Source organism: Cebus imitator, unplaced genomic scaffold, assembly GCF_001604975.1.
Source record: "Cebus imitator isolate Cc_AM_T3 unplaced genomic scaffold, Cebus_imitator-1.0 Scaffold155, whole genome shotgun sequence".
NCBI classification, from domain to species: Eukaryota; Metazoa; Chordata; class Mammalia; order Primates; family Cebidae; genus Cebus; species Cebus imitator.
In genome coordinates, this window is record NW_016107470.1 from 2,106,318 (window position 1) to 2,125,503 (window position 19,186).

Genomic DNA, 19,186 nt, shown 5'->3' on the forward strand with positions numbered 1-19,186 from the left:
ATTCTTGTGCCTACTCCACTTCGCGGTCCCACTCTTTTGTTTTTCAGAGGAAGAAACTAGTATTCGGAAAAATTGACGGAGGATCTGTAACTGGAGCTAGGCTTTTTGATCCTCAAACTTTTTAGCTGATTTGCTAGATGGGTCTGCTCCTCCTCTTTCTCAGGTAGGAAAGCTATATAGAATGACATATTTTGGGTTTCAGGGGCTTTTCCCTTGTTCCCTTTTAGTCAAACTTACTATGAATAACTTGTAAGCAGAAGGCGTGGTGGCAATGGATGATGGGCGGTAAAAAGGACTTCTGCAAAGGCTGGGCGCTGTGGCATTGCCTGCCATCCTAGCACTTCGGGGCCCTTTCTACTAAAAATACAAAACTTAGCCAGGAGTGGTGGTGGGTGCCTCAGCTACTTGGGAGGCTGAGGCAGGAGAATCGTTTAAAACTGGGAGGCGGAGGTTGCAGTGAGCCGAGATCATGCTACTGCACTGCAGCCTGGAGACGGAGCAAGACTCCGTCTCAAAAACAAAACAAAAATAAAAACAAAACAAAACAAAACAAAACAAAAAAAACTTCTGTAAAGACATCCCAGACCCCCTCGGGACTCAGGGAATTTGGTATTCTCTTGGTCCTTAACTGACCCACAGCTCCCCCATAACTGCGCCGAGCTACTCAGGATTTGGCTGGTGGACAGGCGAAACTGCAGATCCCAGGATGCAGTTCCCCCTTTCATCGTCTGTGTAGCCCGGTCACTACCCTCTTTGCATTCTGGGAAACGTAGTTTCTTATCAGTAACGACTACATTTAGGAAACGCTGGGCCGTCACGTTGAAGGGATCCGCCCCTCCATTGGCCCCGCCCCAGGTTGCTTAGGAGATAAGAGACGCCGAATCTTGGTACTTGCAGTTGTGTCGGGCAGGACAGGTACACAGAGAACTCCTCAGAGGTCTGTACCTCAAGGGCTGCCATGGAGAGCCTTGACAGATCCTTCCAGGACTGGTGCGACAGCAGGCAACACGGGTTAGAGATCGGACCCCTGGACTTGGTGGAGCGCAAAGGCTCCCTGACCCTCCGCTCTCATCACAAGAAATACTCGAGGCCGGTGTTGGTGTATTCCTGGTGAGCGAGGTCCCCCCAAGTTCCCAGGTACTGGGGGGAGGAAAAACAGGGGAGAGTATGGAAGAAGAAAGGACAGAAGAGTCATAGAGAGGGGACAGGAGTGGAGACGAGAGAGGAAACTGAAAAAAGAATGAAAAAAATTGGGAAGAAAGGTAGAGAAAGAAGGAAAAGAGAAGAAAGGTGAGAAATAAAAAGATAAGACGAGAGAGGAGTTGGAAGGAGGAAAAGAGAGAAAGGGAAAAAAAAGGAAAATAAATATTTTTGAAGGAGAGATGGAGAGAGTGGGAGGGAGGGTTGGAGCAGGCAGGAGGAAATAGAAGAAGAGCCTTCCAGGGGCAGCTCCCTAGCACACACTGGGCCGTGCAGCAGCCAAATCACCTGCCGCTTGAGGTTTTAGCTCATTCACACAGAGCAGGTGTGTATAAATAGGGATTGCAAAGGGGATGCTCTCAGAGGCCAGGAAATCACATTTCTGAGACGGCCACTTACTCATAAAAGGGATTGGAGGCCAGGAGCACAGCAGGAGGGAGATGCCTGTTTAGAGGACCAGCCTCCAGGGCTGCCATTTCCTGGGGGTAGCGGGTACATGGAATCATTTGAACGAGGCTCCTCATATTTCCTAGGCTACATTCAAGGGCCCTTCTAGTCAGAGACTGCAAACTGCATCTCCCACTGGTTAAGGCCAACAGACATTGTTTGGCATGAGCTCCGTTTAATTTTTTTTTTTCCATTTTAATTAGCTGACCACATTTAAAACTAGGAGATTCACATATAAATCCAGGGTTACATCTTCGAAAATTTGAAAGTCCTGGCCAGAGAGGATTTTATTTCTTCTGGGAACTGTGAATGTATCACAGCTGAGCACTAGCTATACCGTAAGATGGGTGTTGTTCTGTCTTTAGGAACTTCCCTCATGTAAGTTCTTGCTTGGCCACCGGAAGCATTTGGTTTACTTCTTGTGCTTTAGACCTTGGCCTGGGAATTCACTTTCTCTTTAAGAAAAGAGATTTTTTGGAATTAAATATCACACTGACCAATAGCAACACTGTGATGTATAATTGGAAGAAAAGTGGGAAATTTTAGAACTTTTCAAATTCTTTCCCTTGAATTAACTTTCCTGGCTCTACTATTGACAGTAATTACATTTGGAGTAGTTGGAATATTTGGGAGAATTGGGAAGAAAAAGGCAAAATTAAAAGAAGTCACAAATCTTGTCTACATTATATTTTTGCTTTTGAAAGAAAATGAATGATTTTTACTCAAGCCCTAAGGCTAAGCCCTACTTCATCCCATTCATTTATGTAGTATTTGGAACACCTGCAGTTTCTGCCTTGCAAACTTTCTAAAGCCTATTTCCTGCTTTCCAACAAGTTTACTTTTCTGCTTTTACTTCTCAACTCTGAAACTGTCTCTCTTCCTCCTTTGAACTCAGTATGAAAGGTAATACAGATTTGGAATCCAAAGCTTTGGAATCCAAAGCTCATTTTCTGTTTCTGGAAAACAGAAAATCCTCTTTTAGCTTCATGTAGGGCTTACCTCAGCTCTCAAGCAAAACACTTAGCTCTTCTGTGATTCTGTCACCCCACAGGGATTTGGGCCATAATATAAATCACCACTAGAAGTTATTGTTAAAGAGAAAGACCTTTTGCAAAGGGACAGTGCTTCTGCTCTCTGTTGCACCACTATTGCTTTGAAAAGTGCATTGTGAGAGTTACAGACCTCAATGGCGAAACCACAGAAGAATATAAATGAGAAGGAGGGGAGGAAACTGGTGAAGAGAGAAGGGTAATGGAACACTGTAAGACATTCCAGCCACTGCTGAAAATATAGATGAATCTCATACATTGGTTTTAGAAGGATGACTGGGGAATAGGAAGACTTAAATTCAACCCAACATACATTTGTGTGTCGTGCACTTTGCTACATGTTGGGAACATAGAAAAACAGATCCAATGAGATAATTTGTGCAAAGCATTTAGCATCATTCCTGGAAAATTGTAAGCTGTCAATAATATAGGGTAGCCGTATGAGTCTGTTTTCACACTGCTATAAAGAAATACCTGAGACTGGGTAATTTATAAAGGAAAGAGGTTTAATTGACTTACAATTCAGTAGGGCTGGGGAGGCTTCAGGAAACTTACAACCATGGTGGAAGGCAAAGGGAAAGCAAGCACCTTATTCACAGGGCAGCAGGAGAGAGAAGGGTGAAGGAAGAACTTCCAAACACTGATAAAACTATCCAAACTCATGAGAACTCACTATCATGAGAACAGCATGGGTAAATCTGCTCAATGATTCAATCACCTTCCTCCCTTGACACATGGGGACTACAAGTCCCTCCCCACGTGGGGAGTACAAATCAAGATGAGATTTGGGTGGGGACACATAGCCAAACCGTATCAGTGGCTAACACTATTGATTTAGCATAGCATAATGGTTAAAACTTGGGCTCTAGGTTTGAATGCTAACTCCGTTGTTCCGTGTTGTGGCAAGTGACTTGACTGCTCTGGGCTTGTTTCTGCAACTATAAAAGGGGGATGATAGGATTATTGTAAAATTAAATGAGGTATGATATGTGAAACACCCTTTAACACATGGCCTGTCACATATTAAGCACAGTAGAAGTTATACGTATTAGGACATGGCCATTGACCTCAAGGAACTCCATAGGGCAGTAAAGGAGAATAATATCAATAAATTCAGTATGATCTGATTTATGCAAAAAAGAAATGATTATAAAAAGTAAAGGTAATGGTGTAGTGGGGAGGGCAGTTCCTGAGCAGGGTTTTGAACAAAGGATAGATACTCCACAGGTGGACAAAAAAGAATAGGCAAATGCAGTGGAATAGTAAAGAACAGCCTCACAGGAAATAGAACTCTTTTTCAATAGTTGACAAATACAGTTAATCCTTATTATTTCTGGATTCTGTTTATAAATTCACCTATTTGATACAATTTATTTTTAAGTCAACATTAATACTTAATGCACTTTTGTGGTCATCTGTAGACATTCTCAGAGCAGCAAAAAAGGCAAAGAAAAAAAAAAGAGTTGCCCAATGTGCACGTTCCCAGCTGAGGTCAAACAAAGTGATGCTCTGCCTTTTTGTTTCAGCTCTCATACTGTAAACAAGTATCCTTTTCATGGTGTACTTAATGCTACCTTTTTTTTTTTTTTTTTTTTTTTTTTTTTTTTTTTTGTGCTTTTTGTTAGTGATATGGTAAAATGGTCCCTAAGCATCATGCTAAGCACAAGAAGACTGTGACATGCCTTACAGAGGAAATGCATGTGTTAGAAAGCTTCATTCAAATTTAAATTATAGTGTGGTTGGCAGTGAGTTCAATGTTAATGAATCAACAATATACATTACATAAAGTGTTTTTAAACTGAAGCACACATAATACAAGGTTATGTTTTGATTGATTGACAAAAATATTGTGACCAGAGGCTCACAGGAACCTAACCTTGTATGTCTGTATTTGCTAATTGAGCATTCAAGGTATAGAACATAAAGATAGCAAGAATTGACTGTCAAATGTGAGAAGCACTAGCATTTTCTATGCTGACTGTATCGTTGGCATACTTGGTCTTCCGTATCCAAGCAGTCACCAAGATCTGTCCTACAAAGCTGAATAAAATTCAGGTTGTGTAAAATTCTAAATGAACAGTGTCATTGACTTATTTTTATACATTTTGGTTATAATTGTTAGCTTTCTATTGATTTATGACAGATTAAATGTTTATTAAATTTTAATATCTTTTATTAGTGATTTCTTATTTAATTGATGAAGACCTAATATCTATAAATACCATTTGTATGGCTTCTCAACTGAGTTTTCAGTCAGTTAAGTGACTGTACATATAGGTTCGAAATAAAATCTGTAACTGGGAGGAATTTTGACTTTCCTCTTATTAAACAGTTCAAACATTTAGATTTTTTCCCTGTGTTTCTCTTTATCTGGCATGTGATACAGACAGATCTGTTTGACCTCATTACTCATATTAAAAACAGTTGTGTATAATAGAGATTATAAGGTACTATATCCAAAATCCCCGTTAGGGGATATCTTTGGTCCATTGCTGGGATAAAACATTGCCAAAGAGCCACCTCTTCCTTGCAACTGAAGTGGTTGATAGATAGAGCCATATCACCTTCATCACACCTTGATGCTTCTGAGTGAGAGATGTCTTTTCTAGGAATTATCTTACCCAACTCATTCCTGTAGCATTTATGGAGCCATATCATCAGGTGATTTCATTAGAACTAAACTAAGGGGAAATATTTTCTGTTAGGGTATCTTCCCACTCATTGGAATGATGAAATACTGAGAACAACAATAATTCAGACTTACCCTTAACAAATTCTCTCATGTGAGGCTAATTCTTATATTCATTCATTCACATTCATCTTTTCCTTGACCAAATTGACATCTGGTAACAAGTGATAATAATTTAAAGCAAAACAAATTCATTGAAATCTCCATGGAGACAGTTCCTGCTCTGGTCTCCATGGTGACATTTAGTTTTAAGGACTCAGGTTAATTTTATGTATTTGTGACTTTAATTACTTTTCTTTCCTGACTCAGCCCCAAATTAAAGAGCCTGGGAGTTTCTCTTCCTGTCCCCTATAGGAAGAAACCAGAAGGAGAAACAGTAAAAAGGGAAGAAATATGGTGATAATTGTGAGGTAGGGAATTTTGTAGTTTTAAAGACTTCACACAAAATCACTTGGGCTGGGGCAATAAATTAGAATTTGAATTAAAGGTGGGAATCTTTCCATTAAGCTCTTCACACTTCACCCTACTGCACTGTATGAACAGGAAGTTTATATGTATTTAAGGCACTTCACATTCACAGCAGCACCCAGTTCCAAGGCACCAGGGTATCATGAGTGCACTTAAATAGAAAAGAGACTATCTGGATTTTCTAATTTGCTGTGTCATTCTTCCTCTATTTAATCAGTGATTTTCTGCAGTACTAACTTGGATGCATTTAGGGTCCCTCCTGTCACTGGAGACCAAGCTTGAGTTACACAGATCTTTGCTAGCCAGCAATCCCATCTTTCTACATCTCTAACATACATTCGAGAACTAGGATAAAAAGCAAAGAAAAAAGTAATGAGGCCCCTTGGTAACTACATGCTTCAGCCTGTCCTTTTGCTGAAATCCACAAGGGCTTCTTTTCTATCAAGCCTTCATCTTTCTGCCTTTAACATAGATTCAGGTCTTTAGTTGTTAGCTTATTAACTCTTAACCTGTACACATTTTTAAAAGTTTGATTCTGTGGTTTCCATGCAAATAGCATAAAATTTGACAAAGGAGAGAAGAGGCTTCAAAGGGGCTTTTTGGATATATAGTCAGAAGGGGAAAAGAAGGGTGAGCCTCAGGACAAGGGATAAGAATGCAGTAGGTGCTCAATTAATTTTTCTCAAATAAATGAGCAAATGAGCAGGCAGAAAGAATAAAGACAAACCGGAAAGGCACGGCAGGCTGGGGCCTGATATTTTAATGAGGCCTTGAGGTAAAAGACTGTAGTACAAAATCCCCACTAAAACCAGGGCTGATTTTCACAGCCAAGCTCTTGATGTAATAGCGTAACATGGAAGTATGTTTGGACGCCTCTGTAGAAATGACCTTAGAAGGGCATAACATATACTTCTGTTAAAATAGTAAGGAATTTTTAAATGGAAGCTAAGTTTGTGCTGTTACTATTTGCAGTGTGTGTCATACCATCAAGAGCTGACAGGTACTAATGAGGTTTTGACTTAATGTAGAGACAAATGATATTTACACTTTAAAGAGATATTTTTATTTCTCAACTCATACTTAAAAAAATCCAAATTATAATATCATGCAGGCATTTAAGATGATGTAATAGTCAGAACATGGGAATATATTCACTCTCTAGTGGGTAGCAGAATTAGAAATATGCACATAACTGAGATGCATATATAAAATTTATTTTCCAAAACCAATCCTCAAACTTTTCAACTGTTGGTTACTAGAGAAAAATTCAAATATGCCTATTAAAGCTTATCTCTGTCTCATTGAGTTAAACAGCTTGTTTTAGGTTAAAATAGTCTCATTCAGAACAGTGCCCATTCTTTGAGTCCTTCCTCCTCCACCTTCTCCTTCCCCCACTACCATCTGTGTGTGTAAGAAGGGCTGAGGTTATGTGACGTTTTGGTGGGGGTGGAGGAGTGAGGCCTCCAAATCTACTGTAGGTCCTTGTCCTTGCTTGCCTCATCCTGGTCTGACTGCTGTCCCTGCTGCTGCTGTATTTGTAGCTGATCTTGTTGGTTTGTTGAGGACTTGGTATCTATGCCTCCAGCTTTCGTCCCACTTGGACTCTTGCAGGGGACTGCAGATACCTGTCAGGTTTGTCCTCCCATAACCTCCAACTTAGGCTGCTCACCCTGCAGCCACAGTGGTGGGGCACCTCAACCTGCAACGTGGTGACTTGCAGCTAGCCCAGTGGTACTCAACTCATCCTCCCTCTCAGTGCTCTGGAGAGAGGACGAATGGATGCCGTGGTTTGCCCAAGATGGTTTACTCCCATTAGCCTGAGACTTATCAAAAGCCCTTCTTTTAGTTTCTAAAGTGTACTTGAGAAGATTACTTACAAAGTCATCCTCCTTGTGGTATATTTGGGAGCTTCTAGGTCTTGTTGTTAATAAAAGCTTAAAGAATTTAAAAGGCCTTTTGTTTCTCAACAATGCCTGACTTTCAAGAAAATATCTTACTCAGAACGGAAACATTTCATTTTGTCAGTCAGAAGTTAATCAACAATACTCCATTTTTCTTCACATTTCTGGTGAAACAGTCCTAATTTGTCCCAAAGCAACTGTGGGTATCTCTGATTTATTAGAGTAAAAATTATTTTAAAGGGGGGCTCAGTAAAGAGAAGTACAAAGATTAATATTTGAAAATTTAATCTCATTAAGCATAAAAAAGCAGCATGTACTGGAATTCTCTTTGGTTAAATATGTGTCTAGGCCAGTCACAGTGGCTCATGCCTGTAATCCCAACACTTTGGGAAGCTAAGGTAAGAGGATTGCTTGAGCCCAGGTGCTCAAAACCAGCCTGGACAACATGGTGAAACCCAATCTGTACTGAAAAAAAAAAAAAAAATTAGCCGGGTATAGTGTCACACCCCTGTGGTCTAAGCTACTTGGGAGGCTGAGGTGGGAGGATCACTGGAGTCTGGGAGGCAGAGGTTGCTGTGCGCTGACATTGAGCCACTGCACTTTGCCTGGGTGACAGAGCTGGGTGACAAGCCCTGTTTCAATAAAATAAAATAAATGATTCTATATGCACTGAAAAGATATTTACCATATAACAAGATATTTATTACTGGATGGTGGATTTATGGATTATTTGTCATTTTCTTTTTTGTCTTTGCTACTTCTACATTTTCCATAACAAAAATATATTTTCACAATAAGAATAAGTAAAATTACTTAAAATTTTTGATATCACTTTCTACAGCTTTTCCCTGGAAGTAAACATTCTCTAAAGGATCAGAATTTAGACACAATACTTCATTTCTTTCAGTGTCTGAGTCACTCTCCATGGTTTATTACGAGTCTTTTAAAAATATCTTTTTAATTGCTAGTTTGTGTTGAGTAGAAAGGATGATGTTATTCACATTCATTTGGTTTAACCACACTTTCATTCTCGTCTGTGTTCTACAATGGTGGATCCTACACCACGGTTATTTTTAATCTAGTCCTACATTCTCATTCCTCAACATATGCACATTACCTACAAATGCTTTTGGATATAGTAGTTTTTTGGAGAAAGTACTATGTTTTCTATTTTTCAAGACAAAATCCAGGAGACTGCCTTCTTTTGCCCTGACTGTATTTTTCTTTCAATGCTATTTTCTTTTATGAAATTCTAATCAAATTCTTTTTCTGAAAACTAATAGTTATAGAATGATTGCGCCATGACCTTTGTGTGAAAGTTTGCTCAATTTAACTGGCATTTACAAAAATAAAATAATTCTACATGCAAGATGAGCCCTGGTAAGGCAAAGTATATAGAAGAGGCATTTCACCATGTGGGCAAACTTGGATTAGAAAAGATCCTTGCTGTACAGAAGTACCTCTGCCTCAAGCCAACCCCCTACCCTTATGACCATCTCCTAACTGGACTGTGGGAGCCATTAGAGTCGCCTCTTTGTTGTAATGCTATTGTAGTCTTTCCCCTCATGGATAAGGTATTTTTTCACCAACCTTGCTTTCTTTTACCTCACTGATGATCTCTTTCTAGGTAAGAGTGTTGTGGTTGGGGGAGGAAGTTAGGAGAATGTGGGGCTTAGTGACATTTTGATAAGGAGAGATTCACATTGAGAAGCCCAAATTTGGGCATCAGGGGGTTTTGTGGCACTCGAACTAGTATTGTTAGATAAACTTCTCTGAGTTTCCCTGGGAACCTATCCCCATTGGCACCATTTTCTGTATGTACTGGTCAGAACTCTTTTGGTTGCAAGTGCCTGATGGTCAGCTTTCCCTAGCCTAAAAAAAAGCAGAATGAATTAACTCAGAATAATCCTGGATGGTTGATTACCAGGTGAGAAGGGCAGGGGTAAGCTGGGCCTTAAGAACAGCTGGAACGAGGGATGAAAATGCTACCAGGTCTCACTGTGTTTCCCTTCTCTCCTCTTTGTGGGTTTGCTTCATCTTATTGTGGAAGAGTGTGGGAAACATGGCTGCTGCACTTCTGGAATATATAACTTACATCTTCATCCCACAAAGAAAGGTTGGCTTTAAGGTATTTTCAGTTCTGGCTCCACAAATTACAGGCCATATTTCTTTCCCTGGGCCAAGCACCTGTTTGGAGTCATCTGACTGGGCGAGGGCAAATGGAAACATGGTAGCTCTTCAAGAGCCACAAAAACAGAGAATGCACCCAGAAGGAAGGAGTGTTGGGCTGGCGGTCTTAGAGAGAGCTACTGTGGTGGAGAAGGAATACCAAATTCCAAACATCCAGTTTCATAGCAAAAGTCTAGAACATAACCCATTAATATATTGGGGACTTCCTACAATTGATGCTATTTTGACTTTAAACTCCCTTCTCAGCCCACTTGTACCTACCCAATGCAATTTTCAAAAATTGATCTTAGATGTAATGGGCAGAAAATAGAAATCTTGTGTAGAGATTAGACGAAACATATCTTTGCAGTTCTTTGCAAAAGTTATGAATAAATTTGAATACTCTTATTTGATTTTATTTTGTTAGAGGCAGAGTCTCGCTTTGTCACCCAGGCTGGAGTGCAGTGGCTCAATCATAGCTCTTGGTAACTTCAAATATCTGGACTCAAGTGATTCTCCTGCCTCTGTCTCTCATAGGTATGCACCACCATGCCTGACTAATTTTTAAAAAGTTTTTTTTTTCCTTTGGTAGAGATGAGGATCTTACTATAATACCCAGGCTGGTCTTGAACTCCTGGCCTCAAGTAATCCTCCCACCTTGGCTTCCCAAAGTGCTGGGATTGCAGATGTGTGCCATTGCACCCAACCTTCTTACTGCAACACTAACCTTTATTGCTGTTTCCTTGATTTCATTTGAAATTATGTTTTAATTGTCATTAGTCACACCATATATTTTCTTTATTTTTATTTAACTAAGTTGTGATGCATTAACAAAGAGAATTAATTGGCAGAAGTATTATAATATGTTTCTTTGTTAAGTTACTATTTCACCAATCAGATTGTTCCAGTTTCAATTAAATGGAAGAATTAATATAATACCATTTATTTATTGCAAAGTGAATTTCATTGCAAATAATTTAGAAAGTGATAGAAAAAACTATTTTGAAATTAAAATATGGGAATAAATAACGTGTCACAATTTTTTAAACATGTGGAAAAACTCTGAATTGCTTAGCAAGGATCCAGAAGCATTAAATAAACTTTTTTTTAAAAAGCACTAGGCTTTTATTCACTATCTTCTTCCTAGATGAAGAGCACTTTTTTTTTAAAATGACATTTATTAAAAGTGTATTTATGAATCCATTGCTCTATTGCAGGCACTTTGCTGGGTCGGAAATTTGACAATGACTAAGACATTCTCCCTGTATTTAGAATGTTAGAGGTTACTGTGGGGCTGGAGGTGGGGAGGGTTACATCAGCAATTACAATGTACTGTGATATGTGCTATGATTAGCGGTAAGCAGGGTGCTCAGGCAGCATCTAAGAGGAGCATTTAACTTAGGCCTGTTGGACCAGGGAAGCTTTCCAGAGGAGGTTCACCTAGTCCCTAGGATCCCCATGGAAAGCTGAAGCATGGTGCATTAGTTTCCAAACGAAGGCAATACTACCCTTTCCCAAAGTCTTTGGAAGTACATGTGGGCATATTTTGTTACATAATGACTGATATCTTGTGATGCAGAATGTGTGATTGTAAGAATTGTGACTCTTAATCATGGAGGTGGCCATAGTATCTTAACAGCATTTATCCATCTATCTATATGAAGCCTAATTTACATATCCATAAACTATAATAACAGCTAGATGGGTGAGAACAGCAGAGCTGGCATGTATCTAGCAACACATTAAGGTTAGCTAGTTTGCATATGGCCATTTTAGCAAGAGTGTGAACAGCCACACTCCTAATAGATCCAGTAATAGATCCAGTGACAGAAAGGGAATTCCCCACTCAGTATTGTATAAGAACTCTGAGCCTTCAAAAATCAGTAGCACCTGCTTTCCTTGTAGGGATGCATACCCATAAGGCTACTGGGCCACGGCAGGCCATCTCTCAGAGGTTAAGATATTGTGATCTCCCACCCAGAACTCTAACAAGTAATTAGTTGTTATGTCATAGAAAAATTTAGTCTGGAAAGATTGCCTGGTTTTTAAATTTGAATTTTTCTTTGTGTGTAAAACAATCCTATAATAAACATAAGAAATTTGGAAATACTATTGGTTGGTTTCCACATATGTCAAAGTCAGTGTGGCGAATGTAATGTGCTAAGTCTTGCTCCTTGTCTCAGCTCTTGCCCACGTAGTTCTGACAAATGAGCAGGTCAAGGCACACCAAATATCCTGCTGGATTTTCAGGCACAAATAAGAATTTTTCCCCCACTAGTAATGTTTTGGGGCATAATTCATAGCTCTGTGATAATTTACTCCATTTTCTCTTTAGAAATAGTCTATTTAGACTTTTTGTTTCTGCTGGGGGCAGTGTCAGAAAATAGTTTTTCTTAGAAAGTCATGTAAGTCATCTAGATTTCTGTATATATTTGCATAGGTTATAGAAAGTAGTCTTTAATGATTACGGTGTTTTTGTTCTATTTTGATGGTTATATTCTATTTTTAACAACTTTTAAGATATAATTCACATGCCGTATAAGTTCCCCTTTAAAAGTGTATTTAATTCATGGCTTTTAGTATTTATCAAGTTGTACATCCAATCACCACAGTCAATTTTAGAACATTTGTATTACCCCTGCAAAATAAATCCTACTCCCTTTATCCCTTACCCCAGACCTCTCCCAGCCCTCAGCCCTTGAGCCACAGACAGCTGCTAATTGATTTTCTGTCTGTATGGATTTGCCTATTTTGGGGATTTCACATAAATAGAATTATACAACATATGGTCCTTGGTGACTTACATAATGTTTTCAACGTTCACCTGTGTTGTAGCTTTTATCAATACTTCATTTCTTTTTATTTCTTAATAATATTTCATTGTATGGATATTATATCCCTCAATTTTGTTTTCTTGGTTTGTTAGGAGTTTATCTATTTTGTTTCCTTCCTCATTTGTTTCTTGGCTCTCTTTTCTGTTTTCTAATTCACTTAATTGTGCTTTTATCTTGAACTATTCTGCTTTTCTTATTTATTTTGGTTTGCTTGTTCTTTTATTATGCTTTTGCATTAGATGTTTCATTTATTTGCTTTTCTTCTTTCATGTTTAGTGATATAAATACTTAAAGCTTTGGATTTTTCCCTGGGTACTGCTTTAGCTATATCCTATGGATTCTTATAAGTAGTGTTTTAATTTGTCTGTACTTTTAAGAAATTCAGCAATTTAATTTGCATTGATCTTTTGACTCAGGTGTTGTTTAAGTATTTAAATATATCCAAATCAAAGAAGGATCTTTAAAAAATGTTGTTAATTTCTAGTTTTATTGCATGGTGGTCAGAAACTATCATTTATATTTTTCAAATATATTGAAATATTTTATCTTAATTCTTATAAAAGTCCCATGTACACCAGAAGTTGTATTCTTTAGGCAGGTCATAAATATTGTTTTTACTCTTCTTTCCACCTGCAGTCTATGTTCACCCATCTACCCAAATGTTCACCCAACCAAATGTTCACCAAAATAACCCAAATTTCATCCAGTCATAGGTCAAAATCCAGAATCTGCTCATGTTATGCCATAGTTTTTCTACTAAGACTAGCTCTGGTACTTCTTGGTTCAAAAACCTGTGGAAAAAATCTGGATTATTTATCCTCCCTATTTGATATACCCAATATACAGTTCAGTCTTGAACAGCATGGGAGTTGGATTGCTGGCCCAATGTGCAGTTGAAAATCTGCATATAACTTTTGACTCCCACAAAACTTTACTGCTAATAGCCCACTGTCAACTAGAAGCCTTGTCAACAGCATCAACAGTCAATTAACACACATTTTTTGTGTTATGTGTATTATATACTGTATTCTCACAGTAAAGTAAGCTAGAGAAAATAAAACATTGCTAAAAAATCATAAGGAAGAGAAAATATATTCATGCCTTAAGTGGAAATGGATCATTATAAAGGTCTTCACATTGAGTAGGTTGTGTAGCTGAAGAGGAGGAGAAAGAGGAGAAGCTGGTCTCTTGTCTCAGGTGGCAGATAAGGCAGCAAGAAAGAGATGGAAGAAGTGGAGGGGGAGGCAGGAGAAGCAGTCATACCTAGTGTAACTTTCATTGAAAAAAATCCCGGTGTAAGTGGACCTGCGCAGTTCAAACCATGTTCAAGAGTCAACTACACAGTGCTGGGACAGGAACAGGATAAGTATAATAGGCACACCTACTCAGAAAGAAGAAGAATGGCAGTGACAGAGCTGTCATTTGTCTGCAGTAAGCAGACATTTTCAGGAAACTCTACACTGGTGTCAAGAATGCTCTTTGATGAAACCCTGATTCTGCTCTCAGGTAGCGGTTCTCTTTGCTGTTGTTCTCTGTGGTCTTGGCTCTGCCCTGGTGTGATCTTTGCTTTTCCATTATTCTATGCCTGCAGTGGGTATCGGACTACATGCATCTCCAGTGTTCGGCTCAATTGGTTCATTTTCTGTTCCCAGATGTTTGGGAGCCAAAGGATATTTTAAATATTAAACAGTCAAAGGATTTACAAATGTAGACTCCTGGCTTATTTGGAAGTACAATTCTTAAAAATAGTACTTTTTTATTTATTTGAGTTTAGTTCATTCCCAATGCTGGTGATCTCACCCTCAATTCTTTCTAGATAAACCAGATAAACTTCTTAGACTTACTGTATTTCTTACTTTTCCTCTTTAGAACACCTTGAATTTCACTTTGAAACTGTTGTTGTCACAGAAATCAGAAACCTTCAGATTTTCTGTTTGGCCATTTCCTTAATTCGATGTTTGCTCTGTTAAACCAAGTTTATGGGAGGCCATTGTTTTGAACCAGCTTTCTGTGTTTGGCCCCAGCAGACCAGACCAAGCCAGAATGGAATCACTTGTGCTAAGTGCCACGTAATCAAAGTGAATTTTGAAACAGGCCAGTTTTCAAAAAAACCAGGAGATTACAGTCTGTCTTAGTCATCCTAATAAGTCCCCTTTGTTTTAAACCTATAAGGAAAGAAACTTTTGAAATAGCCAATCCACTTTTTGTTCTCTTTTTCTGCCCATAGAGCCAACCTCCTCTGCTTAGCTCATTCTGTTTTCCAGAATAAGTTGTTGCCAGATACTAGAATCATGAATAAAAGCCAAGTCAATCTTTAAATTTGTTGAAATTTTATCGTTTGACAGCTCTAATGTATCTTAATTTGCTAGGAGGGCGTAGCAATAGGATGAACTTGGCTGCAAAGCAGAGCTTTAAGGGACCTTTGTCTCAAAAGAGTCTTTGTCAGTTTTCTCTCTTACTGTTTGGGATCTAAAAGTTGTTGGCTCTTTAAACATTTCAAGGCCCCACATTTTGGAATCACTCATTTCTGTTGAATTTCTTCCTGAAATTCAGTCAATTATTTCCTGAATTCATCTCATTCTCTTTTTTAAATACCTTGGAAAACACAGCCAATAGCAATTCACACACAAAACTAACAGTTTTCCAATTTCTTTTTCAATCTCAGCAGGTACATGATTTGACTTCTCACTTACTCTAGCTATAAAGTGTTTGGCCTTTCCAGTTTCCTATTTTCTTCTGTCTGGCTTTTAGCCAATGCCATATATATATACATGTATATATATATATATATATGGCATTGGCTAAAAGCCATACATATATATATATATGTGTGTGTGTGTGTATATATATATATATATATACACACACACACACATATATATATATACACACACACATATATATACATATATATGTATATATATACATATATATACATACACACATATATATATATAAATTTTTGTGATAGCAGCACCACCCATAGCCTACTTTTAATACTAATTTTCATGTAATAATCTGTGATAAAAAACAGCCCCCGCCCCGCAAAGATTCTAGCGAGTATTACATGAAGATTGATTCTCTGTTCCTACAATGTCTGTTGTAGGTTTTTGGTGGAAGGTGGGTACTCTTCCACATAGACATTTAGAGAATCAGCTTGACTGAGGCTCCATCATCTGAAAAGTCATTTATTGCTCTGGAAGGAAAAGAAAGAGTTGAACATTGTATAAAAGCTTTCACTGCCTTAGCCCAGAAATGACACATATCATTTCTGTGTATATTCGTTTTATTGGCCAGAACTAGTCAAATGGCCTTACTAACTGCAAGTGCTGGGAATTTTCACCTCCTGTATTCCCAGGAAAGAAGGATAAATTATATTGCTGAACACAATGTCTGTTACAGCTAGAAGACTTTTTTGTGAAACCCCCTTCCTAGGATGGGCTCTGGAGCTCCCTATAGCCCTAAAGTTATTGAGCCTCTGGACCTAAAGCCATTACCCATGTATAACATTGGTAAACATCCTAAGGGAGTAGGTTTGGTGTTCTGAAGTTCTAATTACATTGCTGGTTCTAGCTTTCACCCCAAAAATTCTCCATTAATGTCCAATACATTAGAAGTATGTAATATTCTTATTTACATGCCGTTCTCTCTCTCTCTCTCCACACACACACACACACACACACACACACACACACACACACACACACACATATTTTTTTGAGATGGAGTCTCACTTCATCTCCCAGGTTAGAGTTCAGTGGCATAATCTCGGTTCACTGCAACCTCTGCTTCCAAGTTCAAGCCTCCCTAGTAGCTGGGATTTACAGGCCTGCAACTTTTTGTATTTTCGTAGAGATGGGGTTTCGCCATGTTGTCCAGGCTGGTCTCGAACTCTTGACCTCAAGCAATCCACCTGCCTTGGTCTCCCAAAGTGCCGGGATTACAGGCGTAAGCTACCATGCCTGGCCTATATATATATGTAAAATATTTAATCTAACGTTTTTGATTGTTTCTGGTGAAAGAGTTTGTCTGTGCAGCTGCAGGAAATGTAACTTGGTTTGCACTCTGAGAGGTCCCACATTGGGGCAATCTTGTTGATCTCTTCTCAGCACTCCTACTTGGCCTCAGCTGGATTTTGGCTGCTTCTAGTAGCCCTTGTACATGTTGCAATCTGGGAATGATAACCTGTGATTTTGCCAAAACTTTATTTGCTTTTAATTGTTTCAGTTCCTTCACTGTTTTTGAATGATTTCTGGAAGGAAAGGGGACAATGTGCATTTGTGTAGTTATGTTCATTATGCAAGTCCATTTTAATTTCAGATTCTATTCCTGAAGAAAAACTTATTTATTTTCTAATGTAAATGAAACAAATTGATCTGAAACCAAAAGACCTTGTATTATTTCCTCAATATGCGAAGCTCATGGAATCACTAAGTGTGATTTAAAATATTTCTTAAGGTGACATAATGCAATCTTTTGCTGTTATTCTGGAATAATTAATTCAAGTGATTAAAGCCAGTAATATTAAGACTATTGGAATAGTAGCTTACACAAGTATTCGAGTGTTTCTTTGCTTTTTGTTTTGGAGGAGGTGGGCTGATCTCCATGTCACTCCATGCCAGATATACTGCCAAGGTGTTTTGGGACTACAGTACTTATAATGTACAGTGCCCCTTAAAAACTCCCTATTTAGTCCTGCTTTTCCACCACCCAGTGTCTTCAGCCAGCTATTGCAAGTTGTTTTGAAGGAGAGGATCAAGAAAACTCAGAAGTGTCCTAGTGTCTGAACATAATAGAGATCCAGTTGTCTAAACATCGGGTGACAGAATGTTCTCATCCTGGTTTGATCATGACAGTCCCATTTTTTACCACTCTTGGTGTACTTAGCATTTTATTTCCCTCTAAAAGTATCCCAGGTGGGTTTATCAATTGTAATGTTGCCCTGTTTTATACATGTCCCTTCAGCTGTTTTCAGTCATGTGTTTGGCAGTTAATCAGACTGACAACATTTATTTAACATTTACACTGTTACGATAGACAAAGCTTCCAACTGTTGTGTTCCTTTTGTTTCCTTTCAATATTCTCCATAGGGCTTCCTGTTTTTGAAGATTTTCTATGAAGAAAATTCATAATAATGATAGATCTTATTTACATGCCACTCAATATAAGCTGAGTGAAAGATGACTTCATTTATCTGTCTCTGTCAAATGGTTTCCTTTCGAGTGCAGTTAAGTTTCAAATTTTGTGGTTTCATGGCTATGGATGCACAAATCACATACAGCATGAGACACATTGAAAAACATAGTCTATCTTCATAAGTCTGAAATGTCACAATTTTTCCCAAGAACATAAAATTTTCTTCATGATTCTGCAAAGACACCTAAAAGTCTTCATTTGTCAGTTGGAGGGCTATGCCACCGAATAACACTGCCTTGGCATGTAAATCATTTGCCCATGAAATCTTCAAAGAGGATTGTCAAATGTCTCTTTGCAGTCTTTGATTCTATCAGTTTTATGCTTCTAATGTGTTAGGGAATATAGCTGACTCTCAAGGATAATTTTCCGTTAAAGTTCTAGACAGCAGATGATTATAAAAACTTAATAGAAAAAGTATCTTTCACTTCTCGTTTGGACTAGATTTACAACAGAAAATACAATAGCATGATTGTGAACTACATTAATAATTATAAAATTTAAAATTAATATATTCTGCCATCTGGAGTCTTAACTAAACATTTTAAACATCTTTGAAATCTGCAAAGAAATGTGTGTTTCTTGTCAAGTAACCAGAAGCTAGAATTCAGCTCAGATTTTCATTGTTCTCATGTGAGATATTGCTCAGATTCAAACCCCTTTGCAATTAGTGTTATGCATATGTATGTTGAGAGTTTTCTCATTCAGCAAGTAGATTTATAATTCCTCTGGAGACAAGTTAGCGTTGCAAAGGACTAGCATCTCTATATGCATAATTACTCCCTCTTTACGTGTGCTTTTGCAGACTGAACTGGGGCACTCTTCATATTTATGGACACGTTTCAAAGCCTTTGCTTTCAGCATTTGTATTAAGGTGACAGTAACAAAATGTAAGAACATTCATTTAATCAATCAATCAGTCAATCACTTAAGATTTAATGAGCATTTACAATATGTCATACCGAGATCACAAAGATGAATAAAAAATAATTCCTGTGTCTAAGAAGCTTTCAGTCAAATGAGAAGGCTGATACATGAATGAATAATTATTAAACTATGTGAAAGGTGGGGCAGTGACAAAGATGCTGGTTCCTTTGCAATCTCCCACTTCCCCTGTCCCACATAAACACACAACCACAGAAACCCTAGAGTCTAACCTGGTTCCTTTCCTGTGAGAAGAATCCTATGACCTAAGAATCCTATGATCCTAGGACCAGCCTCTCCTCCACTGACATG

At 38.3% G+C, this 19,186-nt stretch overlaps 1 protein-coding gene across 2 annotated transcripts in view; it reads left to right on the plus strand.

Annotated features, from left to right (window-relative positions):
- The first annotated feature begins 883 nt into the window (after positions 1 to 883).
- The window catches only part of CUNH9orf135 (chromosome unknown C9orf135 homolog), an 87,382-nt gene continuing 69,079 nt past the window's right edge, over positions 884 to 19,186 (plus strand). For both annotated transcript variants that reach the window (XM_017543442.2, XM_017543443.2), the window contains exon 1: positions 884 to 1,110. In XM_017543442.2, coding sequence (XP_017398931.1) covers positions 959 to 1,110 — 152 coding nt within the window. In that variant the 5' untranslated portion in view covers positions 884 to 958. The remainder of the gene's footprint in view (positions 1,111 to 19,186) is intronic.